Source organism: Oncorhynchus kisutch, linkage group LG6, assembly GCF_002021735.2.
Source record: "Oncorhynchus kisutch isolate 150728-3 linkage group LG6, Okis_V2, whole genome shotgun sequence".
Classification (NCBI taxonomy): Eukaryota; Metazoa; Chordata; class Actinopteri; order Salmoniformes; family Salmonidae; genus Oncorhynchus; species Oncorhynchus kisutch.
The window spans coordinates 39,969,643-39,994,635 of NC_034179.2; the positions used below are offsets into that span (position 1 = coordinate 39,969,643).

At 45.1% G+C, this 24,993-nt stretch overlaps 3 protein-coding genes across 5 annotated transcripts in view; all 3 read right to left on the reverse strand.

Moving 5' to 3' along the window:
- Window positions 1-8,813, reverse strand: part of ddx10 (DEAD (Asp-Glu-Ala-Asp) box polypeptide 10) — a 66,541-nt gene extending 57,728 nt beyond the window's left edge. For 2 of the 3 annotated variants that reach the window (XM_020485664.2, XM_020485663.2), the window contains exons 1-9: window positions 8,459-8,805; window positions 7,540-7,600; window positions 7,329-7,459; window positions 7,047-7,205; window positions 6,780-6,900; window positions 6,368-6,557; window positions 3,950-4,076; window positions 3,674-3,836; window positions 3,252-3,336 (exon numbers count right to left, since the gene is read on the reverse strand). In XM_020485664.2, the coding sequence (XP_020341253.1) occupies window positions 3,252-3,336; window positions 3,674-3,836; window positions 3,950-4,076; window positions 6,368-6,557; window positions 6,780-6,900; window positions 7,047-7,205; window positions 7,329-7,459; window positions 7,540-7,600; window positions 8,459-8,674 (1,253 nt within the window). In that variant the 5' untranslated portion in view covers window positions 8,675-8,805. Of the gene's footprint in view, window positions 1-3,251; window positions 3,337-3,673; window positions 3,837-3,949; window positions 4,077-6,367; window positions 6,558-6,779; window positions 6,901-7,046; window positions 7,206-7,328; window positions 7,460-7,539; window positions 7,601-8,458 lie in introns of all 3 variants that reach the window. The other variant, XM_020485662.2, reaches the window with a different exon arrangement.
- A 666-nt stretch (window positions 8,814-9,479) lies between these two features.
- On the reverse strand, window positions 9,480-17,612 carry zw10 (zw10 kinetochore protein). The gene is made up of 15 exons (XM_020485666.2): window positions 17,337-17,612; window positions 15,396-15,530; window positions 15,056-15,157; window positions 14,603-14,840; window positions 13,899-14,051; window positions 13,440-13,634; window positions 13,031-13,182; window positions 12,321-12,503; window positions 11,824-12,053; window positions 11,616-11,687; window positions 11,358-11,527; window positions 11,026-11,156; window positions 10,398-10,529; window positions 10,065-10,267; window positions 9,480-9,896 (listed from the first exon to the last, which is right to left on the reverse strand). Exons 1-15 carry the CDS (start codon window positions 17,439-17,441, stop codon window positions 9,770-9,772), a joined length of 2,328 nt encoding a protein of 775 aa, XP_020341255.1. The 5' UTR covers window positions 17,442-17,612; the 3' UTR covers window positions 9,480-9,769.
- Window positions 17,613-18,797: 1,185 nt separating this feature from the next.
- On the reverse strand, window positions 18,798-24,095 carry LOC109892851 (G protein-activated inward rectifier potassium channel 4-like). Its single transcript, XM_020485667.2, has 4 exons — window positions 23,947-24,095; window positions 22,554-22,819; window positions 21,203-22,418; window positions 18,798-21,051 (listed from the first exon to the last, which is right to left on the reverse strand). The coding sequence occupies exons 2-4, from the start codon at window positions 22,740-22,742 to the stop codon at window positions 20,855-20,857; spliced, it is 1,602 nt and encodes a 533-aa protein (XP_020341256.1). The 5' UTR covers window positions 22,743-22,819; window positions 23,947-24,095; the 3' UTR covers window positions 18,798-20,854.
- Between the last annotated feature and the right edge of the window lie 898 nt (window positions 24,096-24,993).

Sequence of the window (24,993 nt, forward strand, 5' to 3'; positions counted from 1 at the left end):
GAGAGAGAGAGAGAGAGAGCAGGCGGAGAGAGAGAGAGAGAGAGCAGGCGGAGAGAGAGAGAGAGAGAGCAGGCGGAAGAGAGAGAGAGAGAGAGCAGGCGAGAGAGAGAGAGAGAGCAGGCGGAGAGAGAGAGGAGAGAGAGCAAGGAGGAGAGAGAGAGAGAGAGCAGGCGGAGAGAGAGAGAGAGAGAGCAGGCGGAGAGAGGAGAGAGAGAGCAGGCGGAGAGAGAGAGAGAGAGCAGCAGCGGAGAGAGAGAGAGAGAGAGCAGGCGGAGAGAGAGAGAGAGAGAGCAGGCGGAGGAGAGAAGAGAGAGAGAGCAGGCGGAGAGAGAGAGAGAGAGAGCAGGCGGAGAGAGAGAGAGAGAGAGCAGGCGGAGAGAGAGAGAGAGAGAGCGGCGGAGAGAGAGAGAGAGAGAGCAGGCGGAAGAGAGAGAGAGAGAGAGCAGGCGGAGAGAGAGAGCAGGCGGAGAGAGAGAGAGAGAGCAGGCGGAGAGAGAGAGAGAGAGCAGGCGGAGAGAGAGAGAGAGAGCAGGCGGAGAGAGAGAGAGAGAGCAGGCGGAGAGAGAGAGAGAGAGCGCAGGCGGAGAGAGAGAGAGAGAGCAGGCGGAGAGAGAGAGAGAGAGGCAGGCGGAGAGAGAGAGAGGAGAGCAGGCGAGAGAGTAGAGAGGAGGAGAGGCAGCGAGAGAGAGTGAGAGGAGGAGAGAGATGAGAGCGAGGCGGAGAGAGAGAGAGAGAGAGCAGGCGTGAGAGGAGAGAGAGAGAGAAGCAGAGCAGGCGGAGAGAGAGAGAGGAGGAGAGGCAGTAGGCGGAGCAGAGAGAGAGAGAGCAAGGCGGAGAGAGCCAGAGAGAGAGCAGCGGAGGGAGAGAGAGGAGGAGAGAGGAGCAGGCGGAGAGAGAGAGAGAAGAGCATGGCGAGAGAGAGAGGAGCGCCAGGGCGAGAGAGAGAGAGAGAGAGCGGCGGGAAGAGAGAGAGAGAGCAGGCGGAGAGAGAGAGAGAGAGCAGGCGGAGAGAGAGATAGAGAAGCACAGCGCAGAGAGGAGAGAGCAGGCCGGAGAGAGAGAGAGCAGAGAGAGAGAGGAGATGAGCCAGGCGGGAGGAAGGAGGAGAGAGAGCAGGCGGAGAGAGGAGAGAGAGAGAGCAGGCGGAGAGAGAGAGAGAGAGCAGGCGGAGAGAGAGAGAGCAGGCGGAGAGAGAGAGAGCAGGCGGAGAGAGAGAGAGCAGGCGGAGAGAGAAGGAGAGAGCAGGCGGAGAGAGGAGAGAGCAGGCGGAGAGAGAGAGAGCAGGCGGAGAGAGAGAGAGCAGGCGGAGAGAGAGAGAGCAGGCGGAGAGAGAGAGAGCAGGCGGAGAGAGAGAGAGAGAGAGAGGAGAGAGAGAGAGCAGGCGAAGAGAGAGAGCAGGCGGAGAGAGACGAGAGCAGGCGGAGAGAGAGAGACGTGAGAGAGAGAGCAGGAGGAGAGGAGAGGAGCAGGCGGAGAGAGAGAGAGCAGGCGGGAGAGAGAGAGCAGGCGGGAGAGAGAGAGAGCAGGCGAGAGAGAGAGAGAGCAGGCGGAGAGACAGAGATGAGAGCAGCGGAGAGAGAGAGAGCAGGCGGAGAGAGAGAGAGCAGGCGGAGAGAGAGAGAGAGCAGGCGGGGAGAGAGAGAGAGAGAGAGCAGGCGGAGAGAGAGAGAGCAGGCGGAGAGAGAGAGCAGGAGAGAGAGCAGGCGGAGAGAGAGAGAGCAGGCGGAGAGAGAGAGAGCAGGCGAGGAGAGAGAGCAGGCGGAGAGAGAGAGAGCAGGCGGAGAGAGAGAGAGCAGGCGGAGAGAGAGAGAGCAGGCGGAGAGAGAGAGAGCAGGCGGAGAGAGAGAGAGCAGGCGGAGAGAGAGAGCAAACACACAAGTGAGAGCGCGTGCGAGAGAGAGTGCATGCAGGAGAGAGAGAGAGAGAGCAAGCAGGAGAGAGAGAGCACAATTAAAAGAGAGAGAGCAAGCACGAGGAGAGAGAGGGCTCGTGAGAGATAGAACAGGAGCGAGAGAGAGACAAATGGAAACAGAGCTGTGGAGGCTGATGCTACACTACAGTCCTGGTTGGTAGAGTGCACATGATGAGCACTTGGCCTTCCTTCAAACTCACTGACTCCCAAAATGGAATAACACCAGGCAGCTAGGGGACATCTCACTCCAACAGCAGCAGGATGCTGAAAGCCTCCCAACATATACAAATGGCTGATTGCAATAAGCCCAGAAAGGATTACCCTTCAGTCCTGTCACGCCACACAAAAGAACCGGCACGCAAGAGGTTTGTCAAGGGGTACGACAACACAAAAGCAAAAAAAATTGAGAGAAGAGCAGCACAGAGGTTTTAGCAGCTCACTAATCACCGTGGCAGCGCAGCGGCTCGAAGCACATCCTGTCTGCTTAAGATGCACATTTTGGCTGTCGGAAAGTGTGCTGCACAGAGCGCCATAGAAGCAAAGCACACTAATATCCGTTGTTTTCCTGTCTCAGACACACACTCCCTCTCATTTTCACACTGCTGCAATTACCGGGTGCTACCGGTGAGAGATCACACACAGCCCCATGAGTCAGCACTGCAGTTGGCAAACATGGCCAAAGCTGAGAGATATTCCCCCCACTACACTACTGCTCCCAAGTGTTATCCAAAGGAAGTTCAGTTTACACAATACGTCGGTTCAAAAATACTGTACCAACCGGAGGTAAACATGGTTTGTACCATGTGGCCAATCAACATAGCTGGATGCAAGTTCTCTGCTCAAGCTATTTTTTCTCTCTATCAGCACTGCAAATGGTACCAACTCACCATTGTACTAGCAGAGAACAATACCACACAGCATCATAGTAGGTAGCTCTGGATTTTGGAACACATTTGAAAGCCAGGCTGATAAAACGTGTCTATAATGACTGTGTGAGGCTGTAGGCTTCGGGGAGAGATAGTGTGAGGTGGAACATACAACAACACTGCCATCTAGTGAGTAGGTCAACCAACTGTTGAGACCGTACAATAACTATAATGGTGGCTTGTTGTGGGTACATGTGTAAATGGCAGTGTCCCTGTAAGATTCAGTAGTACTACACGGTGATAACTTCACTTTAATACTACTGTTGGAGAAACATAGTATTTTCAAGGAGGTATGTATAGACTCACTCTGCATATACAATGAAAACATGCCCTTAAAGGAGACGATGCATTGACTGCAAACACACAGTCAATGTCTTTCCTTTCACTCTAGGTCCAGTTAAGAGGGTTATTACCTGGCGGTTCGTCCCACTCTGTGGATGTATGTGTTGGCATCCTCTGGACAGTCAAACTGCAACACCCAGTTCACGGCAGGGAAGTCTGCAAAGTGGGAGGAGAAAACTGAATTATTATTATTCACAACAAGCAACAACCTTTTGGCTCTAGTGTCAGAGCAGTACATATTTATTTCATTTTAGGGTTCGTGTTTGAGCTGTGCCCCAAAATATAATCTTTGTCCCTACTGACTAGAGACATCCAGACAGTCTGTAGAGTAGCATCTGTCCCTACTGACTAGAGACATCCAGACAGTCTGTAGAGTAGCATCTCTGTCCCTACTGACTAGAGACATCCAGACAGTCTGTAGAGTAGCATCTCTGTCCCTACTGACTAGAGACATCCAGACAGTCTGTAGAGTAGGCTGTTGATGTGTTAGTACCTAGGCCTCTGGCTGCAATGTCTGTGGCGAAGAGCACAGCATTCTTCTTCTTGATGAAGTCATTGTAGACCTCCACCCTCTTCATCTGCTGTTGCTTCCCATGCAGGGCCAGGATGGGCATGCCCGGACGCAGCCGACAAAACACCCGGAACAGGTATTGCACCTACGGAGGGAGAGAGAAAAAAAGAGGCTTCATGTTTGCAGCCAAGACTACGACTAGACTGTGAAGCGATAAGCCTAATGGAGGAACGTTTGCACAAACTAGCGAAGCCTCACCTCTTTGCAACAGGCGAAGAAGACGATGATTTTCTTCTGCAGGTGGCTCCTGATGAAGGAGAAGAGCATGTTGACTTTCTGGTGCAGCTCACACACCACGTAGTTCTGCTCCAGCGTGGCCGGCGTGCTGCATGGGGACACAGAAACATGTAGTCTTTTAATTGGTCTCTTTCAGGTCGTTTGTGTTGTACTTGAACTTAGTTCTCTGTCCTCAGTAGCAACAAGGAATTGTGTGCCTTAAAAGAATGTTTAAAGCTGGGGTTGCATTTGATTGTACAGCAGACCTGGGTTCAAAAAGGCAAGAATTTAAATTATTTCAAAAACTTGAGTTGTGCTTGACTGAACTTGCCTTTTGCAATGAGCCAATGGGAAAGTCCCAAAAGTGCAAACCTCATCCACGGCAACCTGGCACTCCAGGCAGGCTAAAGCAAACTCACAAGTATTTGAAATTTCAAATAGTAGGCTATATCCAAGGCATGTCTGTTGTGCAGTGCTCCTGCTTTGCTCCTAACAGGTTTCAGGTCAAATGTGGTTTAAAGCACTGACGTGCACTGAGGAGCCCTGATAAGGCTGAATCAGAGGAAGCAAAGAGTTCTCTTTCATCTCTCCCATATAACAAAACAGCTTCAACGTCGAGGACAAAGCCATAAAAGCATAAACACTAAACCAGCCTATCAGCAAAGACTCATCGAAAAAGAAGTACAGCTGGAGCAAAAAGCAGGAGCATAAAACAAGAGTAGTATGATAAAAAGAAAGTGTCAGCTGGTGCCTCTAAACCTGAATTGAAGTTGCTGACATTCAGATAAAAACAGTCTATGTTAACGTTCGACCCAATTAGCATGCGGGCCTGAAAGTGGGAGAGAATCCGCCCTATTAAATCAGCACCTGGCTGCACAGTGACATGTCATTATTTAGTAGAGCAAGGTACTTCACAGAGCCTCCATGACAGCACTCGTATTTGTTGCATGTACCGGCCCACTTTTACCTCCCCTGAATTCATACCACATACTGGATGTCAGTTTGTCCAAACACACTACATGACCAAACGTTTGTGGACACCTGTTCGATGAACATCTCATTCCAAAATCATGGGCATTAATATGGAGTTGGTCCCCCCTTTCTTGCTATAACAGCCTCCACTCTTCTGGGAAGGCTTATCCCTAGATGTTGGAACATTGCTGCAGGGACTCGCTTCCATTCAGCCACAAGCATTAGTGAGGTCGGGCACTGATGTCGGGCGATTAGGTCTGGCTCGAAGTCGGCGTTCCAATTTATCCCAAAGGTGTTTGATGGGGTTGCGGTTAAGTCTCTGCTTAGACCAGTCAAGTTCTTCCACACTGATCTCGACAAACCATTTCTTTACGGACCTCGCTTTGTGCACGGGGGCATTGTCATGCTGAAACAGTAAAAGGGCCTTCCCCAAACTGTTGCCACAAAGTTGGAAGCACAGAATCGTCTAGAACATCATTATATGGTGTAGAGTTAAGATTTCCCTTCAGTGGAATTAAGAGTCCTAGCCCGAATCATAAAAACAACCCCAGACCATTATTCCTCCTCCACCAAACATCACAGTTGGTACTATGCATTGGGGTAGGTAGCGCAAAACCCAGCTTAGTCTGTCGGACTGCCAGATGGTGAAGCGTGATTCATCACCCCAGAGAACGCATTTCCAATGCCCCAGAGTTCAAATGGTCGGCCATCGAAACCCATTTCAAGAAGCTCCCGACGAACAGTTCTTGTGCTGATGTTGCTTCCAGAGGCAGTTAGGAACTCGTTAGTGAGTGTTGCAACCGAGGGCAGACGATTTTTACGCCTAAGCACTCAGCGATCCCGTTCTGTGAGCTTGTGTGGCCTACCACTTCACGGCTGAGCCGTTGTTGATCCTAGAAGTTTCCACTACACAAAAACAGCACTTACAGTTGACTAGGCCAGCAGGGCAGAAATTTGATGAACTGACTTGCTGGAAAGGCGGCATCCTATGACAGTGCCTCGTTGAAAGTCACAGAGCTTAAGGCCATTCTACTGCCAACATTTGTCTATGGAGATTGCATGGCTATGTACATTAACTGTCAACAACGGGTGTGGCTGAAATAGCAAAATCCACTAATTTGAAGGCGTGTCCACATACACTATATATACAAAAGTATAAGCAATCAATGTAAGCGCCCTGCAATCACAGAGTAATAACATTCACATGACCTACCAGTGGCTTAGGAGACTCACTGAAATCCCAACAGAGTTCAAACATTATCCTGCACAATCATTTTTAACTGTGATATCATGTTTCATTTCCAGAGTTCATAGAAATCCAAGTGACGTTAACACCAACTGACAGATTTGTAAACGCTAAGACTAAGAGTCTACAGACACAGGACTATAGTGGCGTTGTTGTGGTGTGTGATATAATAGAGCCCCTACCTGAACTTGGCCTTCTCGTGCACCCAGACGTACTCTGGGTCTTTGAGGCTGAGGCGGGCCAGGTCTTTCACTGACTTGGTCTGTGTGGCTGAGAACAGCAGTGTCTGACGGGTCTTGGGGAGGTTCTCCACTATGGCATTGATAGTGTCGGCAAAACCCATGTCCAGGATACGATCCGCCTCATCCAAAACTAAAAATAATTAAAATCACATGATGTCAACCATGTCAGAAATCCATCTTTTTTTAAACCAATGATCTGACTACAGATCAAAACAAACAGAGCTACTAAATCAAAGCTGCTTAACATTAACAGTAAGAATGTAAAATGCCCATAAACAACTTTGAGCTCTTACCACAGTGAAACTATTTTTATGATGGCCTAGTAGCTAAGGGGTAACTCTACCGCATTTACCTAGCATGTGCAGATCGGAGGCGTGGAACGCAGCAGTCTCGTCCATGTGCTGGAGCAGGCGTCCTGGCGTGCAGATGATGATGTTGGTGCGGTGGATCTTCTCAGACTCATTTTTCAGGTCCTACAAAAAAACATACCACAGAGGTTACACTCTGGAATCCAACATAATAACCAGGCACAAACCTTTCATTTCAAACAACACCAACAGGTGTCAAAACCAACATGAAATTAACTGCCAATACCGGCACTTGAAAGTAAATAAAGTACCTTTCCGCCAATGATGAGGCCGGCAGAGAACTCGTGGTTCTTGCCCACTTTACGGAGTACTTCGAAGGTCTGATAGGCCAGCTCTCGTGTCGGGGAGATGATGAGGGCCCCCAGGCCATCCATGGCTGTCCACTGCTGACGATACAAACACTCCAATACCTGGAAATAACACCAACATGTGTGAACAGCAATGACACATCAATAGCCTCAAATAATGGATCTGCCTTCATATCAGCTCGCAATATTGCACAGCTATACAGTAGAAAACAAGTGGGTACTCACAGGAATGATAAAGGCCAGTGTTTTTCCAGAGCCCGTCTTTGCAGCACCCAGAACATCTTTACCTTGCAACGCAAAGCCAATGGTCTGTCTCTGTATTTCTGTGGGCTGACGATACTGTGCTTCCATCAGACCTGGAGTAAACAACAAAACTGTCAATGGCATAACAATGGCATATTGGTCCATATTGCATGGCACAGTCGAGGATATTTACCTCGCAGGGTATTCTTTGAGATGGGGAAATCTGAAAACGTCTCAGCATCCTTGGCATTTATCTAGATGACAAAGGTGTTAGTTTCTCTCTCTCTCTCTCACACACACACACACACACACACACTGAAGAGTAATATGATGAAATCATTGTCAAGAGAAATAATTTAGCTAACATTACAATATAAACGTTACCTAGCCTAGGAAATCGTTAAATGTCTTACAGGACAGGAGTTTGCTTTGATAAAACTGAAAACGTGATAGCCTATTTGCAGTCCCAGTCCTATTTGTGGCGATGCTTTCCATTGCATGTACAGCATAGCCATGCAGATTTACATAGAAAAAACCTAAACGTCATTTGTCAGTCATCAATATTGAATACAATTATTTGGGCGGCAGGTAGCCAAGTGGTTAGATCGAATCTCCGAGCTGACAAAGTAAAAAAAAAAAAATCTGTCGTTCTGCCCCTGAACAAGACAGTTACAGAGGTAGGCCGTCATTGTACATAAGAAATTGTTCTTAACTGACTTGCCTAGTTAAATAAATAACTTAAGGAATGTGCACAGAAGTACATGCACGCGATTCATTACATTAGTCTAGCATGTGTTTACATGGATGGTTTTGCGCATGTGATAGAAATTATAACAGTACTGGCAGTACATATCTTTGGTAACGTTACTGGCACTCAAAAATCGTGCAAATAATTTCCTGTGGATATTTTACCTCATTTCGGCCAGTTGAAGGACAGACAACCACTAAAGTGTATTTTACTCAACATTCTGACCTGTGAAGAAATTACGTTTTTGCATTGTTTTGTTTCAGACTAATGTTATACCATGAATTGGTATCGGTCTGATTTATTAGGCAATTATCTAGCCATCTAGCCTCGCCCTACTTCGTAGGCTAAAACAAACGTTGCTTACCTCGTTATATTTGTTGACAAGCCTTTGAATAGCTTCTTTCTCCACCTGCCATTCAGGTCTCCTTTTCTGTCTTTTCTCTCGTTTAACTCGTGTTTTCGTCTTGTTGTATTTCTTCTTCCATCGCTCGAAGTTCTTCACCGGATCAATAGTGTCGGTTGGGTTTTTCTTTCTTATTTTTTTATTGGGGGACACGTTTGGTCGTTTGCCCTTCTCCATGGTTAAATAAACCAATTCAAGAATGTTTTAAAAATAAATCTTTGGTGATTCAGCTAAACCGCATGTAAACGCTGGCGCACAAGCATGTAGACGCATAAATATGACGTCAACGCAAGCCGGAAATTTCCACATGGGACGTAAAAATTCAACGAAAACTGATCAAATTAGCTATTACGGCGGAAACAGTTTACTCCAAACGCTGTTGAATTGCGTTTTTTTCTTGAACGGAAGTTGTAGAAGTAGTTTAGTCGTTGTTCTTCAGAAAAAAAAGGGTCTGGAATAAGTTGAAAGAAACGCAGACTTCACTCCACTTCTTAGCATGGAAGAAACAATCATTTATAGATGTGAAGTTCACGCCAAACACGTCGCAGACTATATGGATTGAAATTACAATGAGTAGAAACCATAAAATGTAAATGTACTACAACTTCCATTGATTAACACAACAGTTTGTCACGCTGATGAGCGTTGAGTAAATTATGTTGCAACATTTTTGCAACAGACGAAAAGTTTTTCAACTTAATGAATACTACCCTAGCTTGTTGAATTTGATATAATTTATCGCATAACTAAAATATACATTAACTGATAGATGTACCGGTTGCTCCATGTAGCTACAAGCACTTCTTCAACCATATTCCTGCATTATCAACTCACAATGTAATTTCTAAGTACACAAAAAAAAAAATCCAAGCATGAAACATTAAGGAAAATAGTAAAGCATTTGGATTATCATGGTTGAAGAGACATGTAGAAATGTCCCATCTGAACTTTTCAGTTCACATAGTGCTCATTCAGAATGCAGTTTGAGGTACAAATAACTTTATGAAATATTGGAGAAAGAATACAGTTTCATGAAAGGCAATAGCCCTAGCCTTTTGCAGTAATGTGGTAGAGCTTGTCCTCATTGCATTAATGGCTTTGCTGAAAGTAGAAGCGTTATTGGGATTTTAAAACAGCAGTTTATATGCCACAGTTATCGTATACAATGGCATATATTGCATTTAAGTTCACAACTAGGCATTAAGATATTAATGAACACTTTTCCACAGCAGTGAAGGAAAGTGCTGCACATATTAGGGTTGTCTGTTGGAATCAAGAGTCTTTGATTTTGCTGAGAGCCACCGCCCGCCTCTCAGTGTTCTGGAACAAAGCTCGAATCAGGCTCTTCATCTCGGAACTACAGAACTCCAGTGCCAGAGGTCCTTTGCCCTCCGCCCACCTTCAGACAGGAAACAAAGACAAATCAGAGTACTCAGTGGTATACCAATAAAACGACAACCACAATTCCAAAAGTGTACACACGACTACTATAGATACATTTACTTTTTTATGATGATGAAAATGAAATCGCTTTAATGCCGATTTGAGAAGCTCCCTTTTTTTGTACCTGTCGACTATCTCCTGCAGGTTAGCTCGCAGCACTATGACCAGCTCCTTGAAGGTGATCCACTTTGTCACGTACACAGATACCTCCTCCTGGTACTTCTTGTTCTTGCTCTCCTCAGGCAGAGGAATGAACACCAGGGGTCCTTCCTCGATAATAGTCTGACAGAGGATGTGTAGGTGCTCCCCATCTTCAGTGGAGATATCCTAGAGGAGCAAATTGCATAGAAACCATAGGATGAGGAAGACCACTCATTCAACCAAGATGAACAATATGTGCCCTCTGTAAAATCATGGAGAAAACAAGTCACATGATCAAATAAGAACCTGCCCTCACCTCCAGCATCATGATTTTGGCAATCAGCTCTGAGATGGCAGTGTTGAGTAGAGTCCCTATGGCTTTACAGTATATGTTGACTGGTAGAACATCTTGCCAGACTGTGCCCAGCCTCTTCAGCTGATGGATGACCTGCAAATGAAACAAGTCATTTTCAGTGATGGAACAGTGACCACATCCTGTAAGAATTCTAACTGTGCATTTGATACAAGCCAAGCATTTCTAACTTTTGATCTGAAGCTTAAAGAGATAGTTCAGCCAAAAGTTGTTTGGGGCAAATTCCTCTTACCTTGAGTTGTCTTGTAGGCCAGTAGGGACAACATCCACAATCATCCGTTGTTTACTTTTGCCACAGGCACGAGTTTGTATAATTAGCATCGTCCCAACAATTGATGGCCTCCTGCTATGCTAATCATGCTTCCTTCAAAGTTTGACCAAAACATACATTTCCCCTGAACTATCCCTTTAACTGATGCTTAACTCACCATTCTAGAATCTTTGATAGTTGCCATTTGAGATAACTTCTTTGAAAATACTGGAGATCTAATGCCATATTTGTGGCTACAGTCATCATATGAACAATTGTAGATCTCTTTCAGCTATACTGCTGGTTCACTTGAACACCGACCTGCCTGACAGCCTTGCTGGCTGCGGAGTAGTTCTCCTCGTCATCCAGGTTGGAGAAGTTGCGTGCCGTGGAGAGACGCTCCAGCATCTCTGCTCTCTGGACGTTCAGCTGGGCCAGGAAGCACTGAGCGCCTGGGGAACACAGCTACAGAGTCAGATAGCTAGAAATGTATTCTCCTTTCACCAAAACTGGAGTCGGGATGTCTCTAGAAGATGATTCGTCTCAAATCTCATCATCCTTTTTGGAAATAAGTTTAACCCCCACAAAAGCCCATCAGGAGTGTAGCCATTCTAAAATGCTCGGCAAGCCATGGGACACGCTCATTCCCTTACCCAGTTTCCTGAAGCCGGGCACCAGGTCCACGAAGGTGGCAGCGCCCTCGCTGAGGGGGTCGGGCAGGTGTGGCCTGAACTGGTGGCCGAGGGTGAGCAGGTGGTGGGCAATGTACATGCAGTTGTTGTGCTGGATGGCTGCCAGGTGGGGGAACTTGAGTAGGTTCCCTCTGGAGAGCAGACACAGAGAGAAGTCAGTGAGACAGATGGTCTCGGGGGGAAATGTTAATATAGTATAAACTAACTGAATATACTCACTTATGGTATGTAGGCACAACATCATAGAACAGCTGGAATATATTCCGCACCGTGAAGAACAGTTGGGTAGCACTTCGAGGGACAAATGAGAGAGAGGGGGGGGGGGTGTCATCTTCGCAAAACTAAAAACTTCAGGGAAACACTGGGCTAAAGCTGAAGAGTTATTAATATTATGTCATCATGTGCAGTGGGTAACATGAGAGCGTACCATTGGCTGGAGCTGCCCACGGCCTCGGACAGCGTGTGCAGGGCCAGCTCCATCAGCTGCTGCACCGACTCGCTGATGCGACACACAGGCAGGCACAGCGTCAGTGCACCCAGCTGCTTCTCGTTCTCCAACCGGGGCGCCTCAAGCTTCTTGGCCTTCTGGTTGCCCTTGTTGTCTCCAGAGCCTGGGCTGGGTAGCTTGGGGACTGAGAGCTTAGAATCTGGTGTGATCTGTTGGCAGGAAGTGATGTTAGAAGTACAGTCAAGTCCAACCTCTGTGCATTTACCTGCAGTGCAAGATACAAAGCAGTTCACCTGTCCTAGTTGTGTTCATTTTCTCTGGGTATCTGTAGGTTCTGATTTAGTGCATGCATTCACATGTTGCAGTGGCAAGAAACCACATACTGTACATCGGGAGTCATCTGTGTGACTGTGTACCTAATAAATAGAAACCACACAGATAAGACCATGGATAGACTGTAGGAGAACATCACACACTTTGACGGTGTTGTGCATCTCAGAGGTCATCAGCTTGCGTGCCGCCACAATCACGTCTTTGCATTTCTTGCTGGCAAAGTGGCAGTTGATGTCCCGGGCGTACTTGAGCAGCTCGGTGGCGTCTCCCCTGAGGTACTGCATCTCCTTCAGGGACTTCTCAAACTCCTCAGTCTCTTTGATCACCTGGGGGTGAAAATGTACAGGGTGGTATGAATTACAAAATGAAAAGTCTCCTTTCTAGCACGTCTTTGCAGCTAATGTTCTTTACATAGTCTATATCAAGTTATTCATTTTAAAAATATAGTTATTTGTATCTCTTCAATAAAACAGGAACAAACTGCATTGCTTCATCAATTCTGACCTTTTGCATGGCGAAATGCAAAGATTGTCTAATTTGTCACATATCTGCTGACGAGGGGAAAAAAGTTGGTTGACGTGTGGCTTGGTTGAACCATTTTATGCAGTAAATGTGGAGATTGGTTGAAATGGGGAGCCCTCTTTTTGTACTGCTGTGATGAGTCAGTTGTATGCAATAATATTGTGAGAATGTTGCTATTTGATTCGGAAATAGTGTGGTCATTGGTCAAATTTACAAGCCTTTGCATAATATGTGGGGAATTGTTGATTTTGAGACAAAAATTCTGATCTCAGAATCCTGGAGGGACTGATAAGGGTGTATTCAGAGTACGTGGTTAGCCTTTGATACATACCACACTGTACTGTTCAAGCTGACTGCTATTGGTTGGGATGGAGTGCAGGAGGCACTCATGGATGATGCAGTGAGACATCTCCTGCCATACCAGGTCTCCCAGTATGACAGACACTTTTCTCTCGCCAACTGATACATCTGCAACGGATACGTCTGCAAAGCAAAACAAAAGAGACGCATCGTTATAGTGCCAATGGCACAGCTCTAAAATGGCAGCTGGCATATCAACTCCTTTCATATTTGCTGTGACCAAAGGATATTTTTTAGTTCATGGGCCAGTTTCCCAGATACAGATAAAGCCTAGTCTTGGGACTAAAAAGCATGACCAATGGACATTCTCCATTAAAATACTGTAGCTTTTTAGTCTCATGCTCAGCTTAATCTGTGTGTGGGGAACCAGGAGTGCCTACCTAGCAGGTGTGTGTGTAGGGTCTTGAGTACCACCAGGACTTTGGTGTAGACCTGCGAGGGACTCGGGTGCTCCTCGGGGGTCTCGGCACACTGGAGAGAGAGTAGGATGCCCTCGCCTTGCTGCTCCGACACATCCACGTTCAGAGAGGGGTACGTAATCAGGGGCTTCAGCAGGTACTTCAGCAGCACCTGGCCTAGAGTGGGAGAGGCTGGCTGTCTCATGATGGACTAACAGGATGCTATGGAAGCAGCCTCACAGTGTATGTACAGAACAGAGGCGGTCCACATTGTTAAAACTCAATAGTCTGATTAATACAAACAGAAAATCATCCTTATTCAAATAATAAAGGGGTATTTCACAAGGTGGTTTCAACAAGTTCAACTTCAATAAAATGTAGTCAGCTTTACAGTAAAACATTTATTTTTAATTTTTAAATTGACTCGACACTGGGTCTTACTGAAGAGTTTGATCTTGTGTTGGAGTTCCCCTTGGATGGCCAGGGCCTGGAGGACACAGGAAAGCAGAGGGGGAGGGCTCTGCAGGGGCTCCTTGGTCCCGCCTAGGGTCAGCTGGAGCTCCATCTTCAGGAACGACTTCATCCCCGTCGACTCTGAGGACAGATGGACACACAATCAGTGTCTGTGGTGGCATAACACGGTACCACTGTTCACCTAAGTTAACATGAATCAAGCAAGGCTGGGAATTGCCAGGGACCTCAAGACACGATATTATCACTATAAGTTAGGTGCCGATATGATATATTTCAATATTGTGATTTTATTGCGATTCGATGTTCCAAACATAATGCTCACCATATGTCTGCTGTACAGGGACAAGAGAGCCATGAGAAACCAGTTTTGATCAGTCATGGAAATAAATGATTGGCTTCTTATTTAAAAAGAAGAAGATGGATAACAAGCTATGCAGGTACAGCCAACTTCATATTGGATATTGTCGAAACGATACTATATAATATCCAAACACGTAACAATTGATTTACCCCCCCCATCACAAGAAGAGTGCAATTTACCACAATAAGTCAAATAAAATGCTACCTGCTACTTACTAACATCGCATGGTCAATAAATTAAACCGTGTGCTTAGGAGGCCAAGCATCAGACCAGGGTCCCCCCCACACAATGCCTGGGAGAGTCTTTTTACCTTTGGAAGGAGGCAGTTTCCAGACAGCCAGTCTCTTCCACTCATCCCCCAGATGGTAGATGAGGTTCTCCCTCTGGACAGTGAGCTCTGAGCTGAGGGCTCTCAGCAGGGGCAGCTCAGAGCCTTTCCACGCCTTCAGAGCGTCTGCACTGTGCCGGGCCTTTTCTAACTGCGTGGCCGAAATGACATACTTCTTCTCCAGTAGGGCTTTGTGAAACTCCTCCATTGCAATGTGAAACTAAATCGCCAACAGAAAGACATGTAAATATGCTTTGACATGTACCGATATTATTGACGATCATCCCAAATTCGTGTCTTGGGCCAGGTACATAGGGACCGAACTCAAGCGCTAAATCTGTGCATTATTATAAATAACATTCAGTTGAAACAGGGCCATGTGTAGATATCAGTGGGGACCAGATTAAAGCTACAGTTGGGAGGGATGTAGGCTACCTCTTCTAGGTGCCTGAGCATGGCAATGACACTAGTGTTTCTCTCCAGCTGCTGCTTCAGCTTGGCATGTTCCGTCACAGCTGTATGTAGATTATGCTGCACCTGTATACACACACACACACACACACACACACACACACACACACACACACACACACACACACACACACACACACACACACACACACACACACACACACACACACACACACACACACACACACACACACACACACACACACACACACAGTCAACAGTAGATCTCTGCCAACTGTCAATCAAATAACACCTCCAAAAACACAAAGCGAACCATGACCCATGAGTAGTTAGTGAAGCTTACCTCTGTCTCAATGCAGGTTTTGAGGTTGTCAATTTCTTTAGAGACCTCTTCGGCCTGTCCCATAAGTGCCTCTGCCCCCTGCATGCTAGGTAGGAACTCATTGTACCTCTTGTTAATAATGTCACATACCTCTTCCTATGGAAGAAACGCAGATGGTGAGATTGAGGGAAAGAATCAAAGTGTGAGGCAAAGACGAGAAGAGTCAAAGCTATACAACATTGCATAAATATACCCCTGGTAAAAAAAAGAGGCACAATACATTATTTTTCAATTTGGGCAGAGTACATAGGTACTACCATGACACGTCATGTCATTCAACAGTGGTGTCTAGGTAGAATGGTCACGAGTGATCAAAAGTTGTATAGTGTGCGAGAGTAAACTAGTAACCTAGCTTCTTACTAAGCTAACTTGTTCAGAACACATTGCTAGACAAGTGCTTAGTAAGGCGCTAGCGTAGCTAGCTAGGTACAGCTACTTCTGACATGATCCTTATCTGTAACGTTATAGCTACTAGTTTGTAACTAGCTAGTAACTTTAGTGTAGTCAACTAGACGTGTGTGTGTCGTAAACAACAGCGTGAGCAACAGTGGAATTGGTGGTTCGCCTTAAAAATAAAAGCTGGTGTTGAAGATATATTGGCACGGGTGTTACGCCCGAGACAAATAATAATTTACATTTTCATTGAAAACGTTCTTTTTTATTAATTTATCCATAATATTTCATCTTTCCACAAGATATAGTCCCGACACAAATCTAGGGTTGCTACCAACGCCGGCTGGTCGTTGGTTCTTTCAGTTCGGTTGCCAAAGATGTAGGCTAGCTAGTTAGTGGTGGTGTGCGCTAGTGGCGTTTCAATCGGTGACGTCACTTGCTCTGAGACCTTGAAGTAGTGGTTCCCCTTCCTCTGCAATAAGGTGATAAGGCGATAAGTTGGATAGATCGAGTGACAGTCTCACTATCACCATTAGTTTCACTTCCTCACCCGCCATTTTTAAAAAGACCTGACGGGGCTCATTGCCTGCTTAAATTATGCAAAAACGGGCAGCGTTTAGGTCATGTAATTGATTATGTTGGAAAGGGGAGAAATTGTGCTTTACAATGGTATTTACATTACAGTTGATCATCTGGAAGTATTACGTTTTTGGTGCGCTAAAATAAGGGCAATTGTTTATTTTATTTTTAATAGGGGCAATTGTACAAGGCGATGTACGAGTTTACGTTATAGTTCCTACACATCACCTATAGTCAAAATAGGCCTTTTATAGGCTAAGTTAATGAGCAACATCATGCTCATGTCAGTACTCTAAAACGCAAACGTAGTCTTACGAGTAGTATTCGGCAATAATGACGTGGAGTTTGTGTGCGCGCATTCATTTTAGCGTGTTTTGGGAGTCGAGCAAGAGTCGACAGCAACCACAGTAGTCGGAGCTGACTGTGCACGACTACGGAAATGTTGGACTGAATGACAGTTTCTGTCACAGCTGCGATTGGTTTTCAAATATTCTCGGGCGGGGCTTAGCGAAGGGTCAAATGTGGCATGATTCGATTCTTTTTTATACGTTTGCAACTGTTTCAATGGGGACTTTTATTTTGAAGACAACCCGCCGATTCCAGAATTTCCACTATGTTGCTCGCGCTAATGTAATGTTGTTCACCACACAATGGGACACCTAGCTGCCACCAACAAGGCTGTTGGCATCTAGCTAACCATAGTTAGCAGCTAAGTTAGTTAGGCTAACAATTACTTAAGACAGCCAATCGGGGTAGTTAGCATAACAATTTAGCAAGACTGTTTCGAACGATGAAACCAAATGTTTTAAACGAGTTCGGACGATAAAATCACATGTTATATACAATGAGCTAGATAGCTTTGTGTAAAAGTTAGCCGAATGTTTTGATTATTTCGCGGGCTAGGTAACGTTAGCTAAATCGCTTGCTTACCTTAGTTTCTTCTACTTTCCGTGACAGCTTGCTTATTTTACCATTGAGATCTTCTTTTTCAAGTTTACCAGAACTAGCAAGGACTTCTGTCACGAAAGATGCCATAGTTGAAGAACAGCTAGCTGGCTAGCACCAAAATCCTTCAGGGCTGTGTGCAGGTTGAAGAAGCCCGCTCACAATAACCAATCAAATCTGCGTTCCACTTCGTTATACGCCCAGCCTAGAGGAGGGTTTGCCAAACTCGGTCCTGTCCCCCTGTTTTTTTTGCCCTAGCACTCCACAGCCGACTGAAATAACCAACTCATTATCAAGCTTGGATTATTATTATTTTTTAAGGCTGTTCTGAGGGTAAAAAGGGCTTAGTGAAATGCACAAGGTGCAATTTCAGTTTTCCTGTTGTCATGTGTTAGTCATTGCATACCTTAGAGAGCCATCGATAACTTGCAGACATGTCCAGATCGACTAGCCCATATCAGCGATAGTTTTTTTTTAACCTAGATTTTGTTGTAATGTTTCATATACTCGAATACACAGACATGGCAAAATGTATAGAATTGCAAGAAAAAGAGCTTTAAACTGCATGCAACAAGAGGGGTGTGAACAGTTTGTGTCATGAACAGTGCTTGTGCCCATAGAAATAGACACGCACGAGATTCCTCAATGCTGGAAGGGGGGCCTGGTCTAGACTAGGGCAGAAATATTTCCAAAACTTCAACTACCAAATAATGCTTCCCCTTATGTGAAAGGACTAATATCATGACTTGAGTGTGGAAATGCATTTTCAGTAGAAGTTATACTGAACCAAAAAAGCAATACTGAACAATACCATGGTCCATAGCGTGTCAAGTTACAGTATCATTTACTAACAAATTCTTATTTTCAATGATGGCCTAGGACCTTGTTCAGGGGCAGAACAACAGATTTTTACCTTGTCAGCTCCGGGATTCGATCTGGCAACCTATCGGTTACTAGTCCAACACTCGAACCACTAGGTTACCTGCCGCCCCAACATCATGGTATTGTTCAGTTGTCTTACCTGTGGACAGGTTAGAAACCTGATAAGACACAATGGCCCAACAAATAATGTTGCTACGTACAAGAAAAATAGGAAATTGGAGGGCTGCTGGTCTGATCCCAGCTATGAATCACTACTGTTGTGCCCTTGAGCAAGGCAAATGGCTCTCCTACCAGGGGTGCTGCACCATGACTGACTGACCCTGTGCGTGTCTGGACTGGGAGTGTTAGAAAAAAAAGAGTATGTTCGAATCAAATTGACAATAATTTATCTATTCTAATCTATTGATAAATCAGCAACTACAGTAGATAATTGGAGTAGAGTTGTACTCTCAAGGGGAGGGCCATTTATGTGATAAAAGCAGCATTTGGTGTATTTCACAACTTTTTCTTGGATATACAGAGCTGGAACCTATTATAAACTATAAATCATGAGTCCCTTTATGTGAAAGGACAAAAATCCAAGTTTAATGTGTCAAAAGGCATATTTTAAAACTGTGGGAGGACACATTTCAAGGCACTGCATAGGACTGATATGTGTAATACATTTGCGTATTAGGATAGAGTACATATAATATAGACACAGATTAACGACACTGACATCCTTCAAATGTATCACATTTTGAATCATAATGGCCGTATCACTACATCATCATGCATTCATGATCACCATGAAAATACAAGTGACTACAAATAAGGAACACAATATTTGTGCAGTACTTAGCACATTGTGATTTAAAACAAACAGACTTAAGATGTAACAAGTCTTCAAAACAACAAAACAAAAACAAGAGGTGAGCAGGAGCCATAATTCTATGATTTAGCAGGTAGCAGTTAACACATAACTACAACTATCCATTATAAACCATAAACTAGACACACAGATAAATAAACAGTATTGTAAAGTAACAACGCATGGAGTCATGGCTGCATACTCATTTCTACACTTAACCAGGATTGGATAACTTCTTTGTAAATCACCCACATGAATGCTGTCACTGTCAACAATGTACAAATTCTGGTTAAGAGTGTAGAGTGTATTCAGAAAGTATTCAGACCCCTTCCCTTTTCCTACATTTTGTTATGTTAGAACATTATTCTAAAAGTGATTAAATAAAAAGAAATCATCAATCTACACACAATACCCCATGACAGAGAGAAAACAGGTTTAGACATTTTTGCAAATGTATTAAAAATAAAACACATAAATACCTTATTTACATAGGTATTCAGACCCTTTGCTATGAGACTCGAAATTGAGCTCAGGTGCATCCTGTTTCCATGGATCATCCTTGATATTTCTATAACTTGGTTGGAGTCCACCCGAGACATGATTTGGAAAGGCACACACCTGTCTATATAAGTTCCCACAGTTGACATTTGTCAGAGCAAAAACCAAGCCATGAAATCAAAGGAATTGTGTGTAGAGCTCCGAGACAGGATTGTGTCGAAGGCACAGATCTAGGGAAGGGTACCAAAACCTTTCTGCAGAATTGAAGGTCCCCAAGAATACAGTGGCCTCCATCCTTCTTAAAGTTAAGAATTGGATAACACTAAGACTCTTCCTGGAGCTGGCCGCCTGGCCAAACTGAGCAATCAGGGGAGAATGGCCTTGAAAACAAAGATTGAACTCTTTGGCCTGAATGCCAAGCGTCACGTCTGGAGTAAACCTGGCACCATCCCTACAGTGAAGCATGGTGGTGGCAGCATCATGCTGTGGGGATGTTTTTCAGCAGCAGGGACTGGGAGACTAGTCAGGATCGAGTGAAAGATGAACGGTGCAAAGTACAGAGAGATCCTTGATGAAAACCTGCTCCATAGCTCTCAGGACCTCAGACTGGGGTGAAGGTTCACCTTCCAACAGGACAACGACCCTAAGCACACAGCCAAGACAACTCAGGAGTGGCGTCGGGACAAGTCTCTGAATGTCCTTGAGTGGCCCAGCCAGAGCCCGAACTTGAACCCGATCGAACATCTCTGGAGATACCTGAAAATAGCTATGCCACGATGGTCCCCATCCAACCTGAGAGCTTGAGAGGATCCGCAGAGGAGAATGGGAGAAACTCCCAAATACAGGTGTGCCAAGCTTGTAGCGTCATACCCAAGAAGACTCTAGGCTGTAATCTTTGTCAAAGGTACTTCAACAAAGTACTTAGTAAAGGGTCTAAATACTTATGTAAATGTGATATTTACAAATTGACAAAAAAACATTTGCTTTGTCCTTATGGGTTATTGTGTGTAGATTGAGGGGGGGGAAAACAATTGAATACATTTTAGAATAAGGCTGTTATGTAACAAAATGTGGAAAAAGTCAAGGGGTCTGAATACTTTCTGAATGCACCGTAGATTAGCATGTCAATATGTAATTCTTGGAGAATGTTTGTCCACAATATTAAAGACAACAGGAAAGTTAATTTTAACGAGGGAAACTTAGGCATTCACAATTATTGGCCTTGAAATTCCATTAATACAAGGGCTGTTTGCTCAGTGTGTACAGTACTGATCTAAAAGAGGACCTCGTCTTCTTTTTCATCACTCTTCTCTTTAGCACTAAGGGTGAGGGTATGTACTGGGAAGGTTTTATCAAATGCACCATTGTCCACCCGGTAAGACCCTTTTTCCAGAGACATGCAGGATTCAAATCTGTGGCCCCACAGAATCTCCTCCTCAGTATAGGAAGTTCTGGCTTGGCATGTCATACCTACAACACAAAGGAGACAGCACAGCAAGGCAATTATGAAATGTTTCATCTTTACACATCTAGCTCTTATGCTACAGTCACAGACATGAAGACATTAAAACTTGTTCAAATGATTTGACATATCACATTCTAACATTCAAAGCCAACCAACCTGATGCCTCCACGATTCCCTCCAGAATGATGATGATCTCAAATCTCTCCCTTGTCAGACGCTCAGCCCCTATTTCCCAGAAGGGACTGCTTTCATTGATGACATGGGTGATGGTCTGAGGCTCAACCAACAGAAGCCTGTCTCCTCCGGTATCGTAGCCCAGGTTGATCTCTGACTGCTCCAGTGGTATGAACTCCCCTTCCTTGGTCTGTCTGGACTTAATAAGCTTGGCTCGAATCTTGGCGTCCACCATGTGACTCGCCCTCAGGTCTCCAATGCGGAAGAGAAGGCAGAGTTTCTCGTCACGCTCCGATATGACACAGTGTTTGCTGAAGATCAGAGTCTGGGCCCTTTTCTGAGGCCTGGAGATTTTGACGAACATGCAGCCGACCATGAGGGCGTCAATGATTGAGCCAATGATAGACTGGGCCATGAGGAGAACCACTCCCTCCATGCAGTTGGCCGTCACCAATCTGGAGCCGTAGCCAATGGTCCTCTGGCTTTCCACCGACAGAAGCAGGGCGGAGATGAAACTGTCCACGTTCTCGAAGCACGGCTGCCATTGCGGGTCATGGACGTGGGCCACGTCATCCCTCAGCCAGGCGTCTAGGAAGTAGATCTCTGCGAAGGCCACCCACGTAACAATGTAGCACATGGTAAAGACAAAGAGGAACCAGCGGTACTTCAGGTCAACCAGAGTGGTGAAGATGTCCGAGAGGAAACGGCTCTTGTCCTCGATGGGGCCCAGGTTCACCTGGCACTTCCCGTCTTTGGTGACGTAGCGTTGACGCTGCTTGTTGGCGGTACCGTAATTTGGCCTCCCTTCACCTAGAAGTTTGCAGCGCGGCTTGTGGGGCTTGTTCTCACCACTTGTGCCTTGGTTGGGGATATAGGTGCTATCAAAGGGGCCACCAGAAGGAGCGCCTGAGTACCACCTGGAGCTGAAGCGCTTGAGGTGGCGTCTGCGGTGAGCATGATGAGCAGTGACAGGCTCCTCTGGCTCCTCAGTGGGAATGATGTACTGGCCGGTGTCTACCTCCCGGCTGATCAATCCTGCAACAACCCTATGGGGGGCTGGGGTCTTGGAATGTGACTGGGGGGATGCAGAGGGGACTAGCTGGGGTGGGAGAGCTGGGAAGTTGTTATTTGTGCTGGGGAAGAGAGAGGCTCTTCTGGAGTGGAGCATCATCACAGCCATGTTGGTTTTTGCTACAACCTAAAAAAATAATATACATATATATAAATATATCAATTGACTGACTTGTACATTACATACATGATCTACAATGTATTTGTGATGGAAACAGAGTGTCCAATTTCAAATGAATGAAATTGACTCTGCAATAGTTACCTTCTTTGGATATGGGGTAAAGCGCGTTGACTCTGGGGGTGGTCTAGGGTATGCCAGGAGATGTTTGGCTGTGAGAGCCTTTGTTGGGGGAATAGAGTTCCTGCGAGGGGCAATTCTCATAGGACTCCTGTAGTCTCCGTTATGGGGCTCGTGTAATGTCACCCTGCTGCACATCATGGTGGAAACCATCACAGAGACTACTGTAGATTCCTGTGCTCTGTGTGGCAGCTGAGCTGCCGAGGGCTCAGGAAGTTGATTTCGTGTTCCTGTTGAAGCAATAGAATCTGATTGAGAGTTGTCACACAATTAACAACCACCACCACAGAGGAAAGAGGAGAATAAATTAAACTCTTCCACCATGAAATACTGGTTGAACTTACCTCCTTTTGTCCTGATAATTTAGTCATACGCTGTATGTGAAATTTGAGGGATTGCTAGAACGTTAAATCCAGCTGTGGGTCAGTGGGTGTATGACAGATCTCTGATACGGAGGGACTTCTTCCACCAGATGGTTACCTCTCCCTCAGTATAATTTCTTACATCATTCCTCCCCCTCTCATCCCAACCCGATGACCTTTCAGATCATTCTAATGTGACGTGCGTCATGTGATATCATCGGTCTCTGCTGGATCTAATTAAACATCCAGGATTATGACTAATCCCTTTAAATTAATCTGGGAACAACCAAGGAGCATGGTGATGGATTTTGAGGAGATTACGGTCTTTCTCTTAGTTACGAGGGTTTGGGTAATTGTTTTTCCCCAGATGTGGTCAAATAAACACTGGGCAAGTCTCTATTTCTTGTGGTCACTGTTACTGTTTGTGTTGTCATTCTATCCTCTACTGGTCCGCCAAACAGCTCGTAGCAGCAGATGTGCTGCGCTGCATGTAGGATTTTGGAACACGTCAATATCGACTCTGACTCCAGAGTGCAGTAGACCATGAACTGCCCAAGGCATTGTAATCAACAGGGCTAATTAAGGCTTGCACTCCGAATGATGTAGAGGAAAATCTAGAGATGTATAATAAACCCTTATCTGTAGAATAGTTGAGATGCGACATTTATGATGTGTCGCTAATGTTTAACATCTTCATAAATGTGTTGATTTTACACAGATGGGGCTTCACCAATTCTGAGATGTGTGGCCCATTACTAAAAGTTACATAACTGTAAAAAAAAAAAAAAAAATTAAAATCCCTTTTTGAGTTGTAACATTACAACAACCTCCATATAACCAGACCAACACGAGAAGGAATTAGCTAGAACAACCAGGGAAACTATAAAAATACAAACAGAGGGGGAAAGTAGAGGATGGAGGTATGTATGTCTGTACATTAAGGAGAGTCATCACAACTAACTGCCAAAAGAAAGAAACAACAAACTAAACCATACCTGAATAGAGATGCTAGTATTTGTTCTCAGTTTCAGATCATCTTCCACATGAGATATAACGAGCAGCTATCAACAAAAAAAAAGAATCAGGATAGCTTTTTGAGTGGTAAAGCTGGTGCTGTGGTGCCTCTCCGGTGATGTCAAGGCGAACTGGCAGGGCGCCTACTGTCCAGCTGCGGACCAGAGGCCCCCCCCACCCACCCCCACCCCCACAGTCCCCCCAGCCATTGGTCTGATCACACAGGGAGGTCAGCTGTTAATCTGCTCGTGAGGTCAGCAGGGCTGGTAAGCTGTGCAGCCAGGAAGTAGTGCAACACCATGGGAAGTGAGAAATAAACAAACAATGTACAGTGCATTCGGAAAGTATTCAGACCCCTTGACCTTTTCCACATTTTGTTACGTTACAGCCAGGGTTGGGGAGTAACGGATTACATGTTTATTATTATTTTTTAACCTTTATTTAACTAGGCAAGTCGATTAAGAACAAATTCCTATTTACAATGACGGCCTACCCTGGCCAAACCCGGACGACGCTGGGCTCAATCACAGGCGGATGTGATACATCCTGGACTCGAACCAGGAACTGTAGTGATGCCTCTTGCACCGAGATGCAGTGCCGTAGACCGCTGCGCCCATGTGTGTGTTAACTATTTAACTGTACTAGAATGCTTTAAAGGCTGCAAAAATTTTAATATATCAGTTATAGGTATCGTTTTTTTTGGGCAAGGAAAATATTGGATATCGGTATCAGCCCAAAATGTAATTGTTAGATGATGATACCTAGCTATATACTTTATTTTGCCTAGTTAAATAAAGGTTACACACACACCACACTGACCAAAAAGTTATTTTGTTGGCATTTACGTATGTCTCCATTAACAGTAAAAAACAATCAAAACCTATTTCTTTCACTAACTTGCAGTGCTGTTTGGTGTTAATTTGTTCTGTTGTTTCATTCTCAACCAGGATTTCTATGGAACGCCGTTTGAGTCTTTGCATGTCAAAAAAGATAGACGTATTTGACGTGTCAGTATTTGACTTGTCAAA

Coding starts and splice junctions, on each gene's coding strand:
- zw10 (XM_020485666.2), bottom strand. CDS start 17,441: ATGGCATCTTTCGTGACAGAAGTCCTTGCTAGTTCTGGTAAACTTGAA. Junction 14,052..14,602: donor GAAACTGCCTCCTTCCAAAG/GTAAAAAGACTC, acceptor ATCTGTCCTCAG/AGTCGACGGGGATGAAGTCG. Junction 11,688..11,823: donor GTGGGCAGCTCCAGCCAATG/GTACGCTCTCAT, acceptor TGTCCCTCGAAG/TGCTACCCAACTGTTCTTCA.
- LOC109892851 (XM_020485667.2), bottom strand. CDS start 22,742: ATGGTTTCCACCATGATGTGCAGCAGGGTGACATTACACGAGCCCCAT. Junction 22,419..22,553: donor TTACCCCATATCCAAAGAAG/GTAACTATTGCA, acceptor TTATTTTTTTAG/GTTGTAGCAAAAACCAACAT. Junction 21,052..21,202: donor GGGAATCGTGGAGGCATCAG/GTTGGTTGGCTT, acceptor TTTGTGTTGTAG/GTATGACATGCCAAGCCAGA.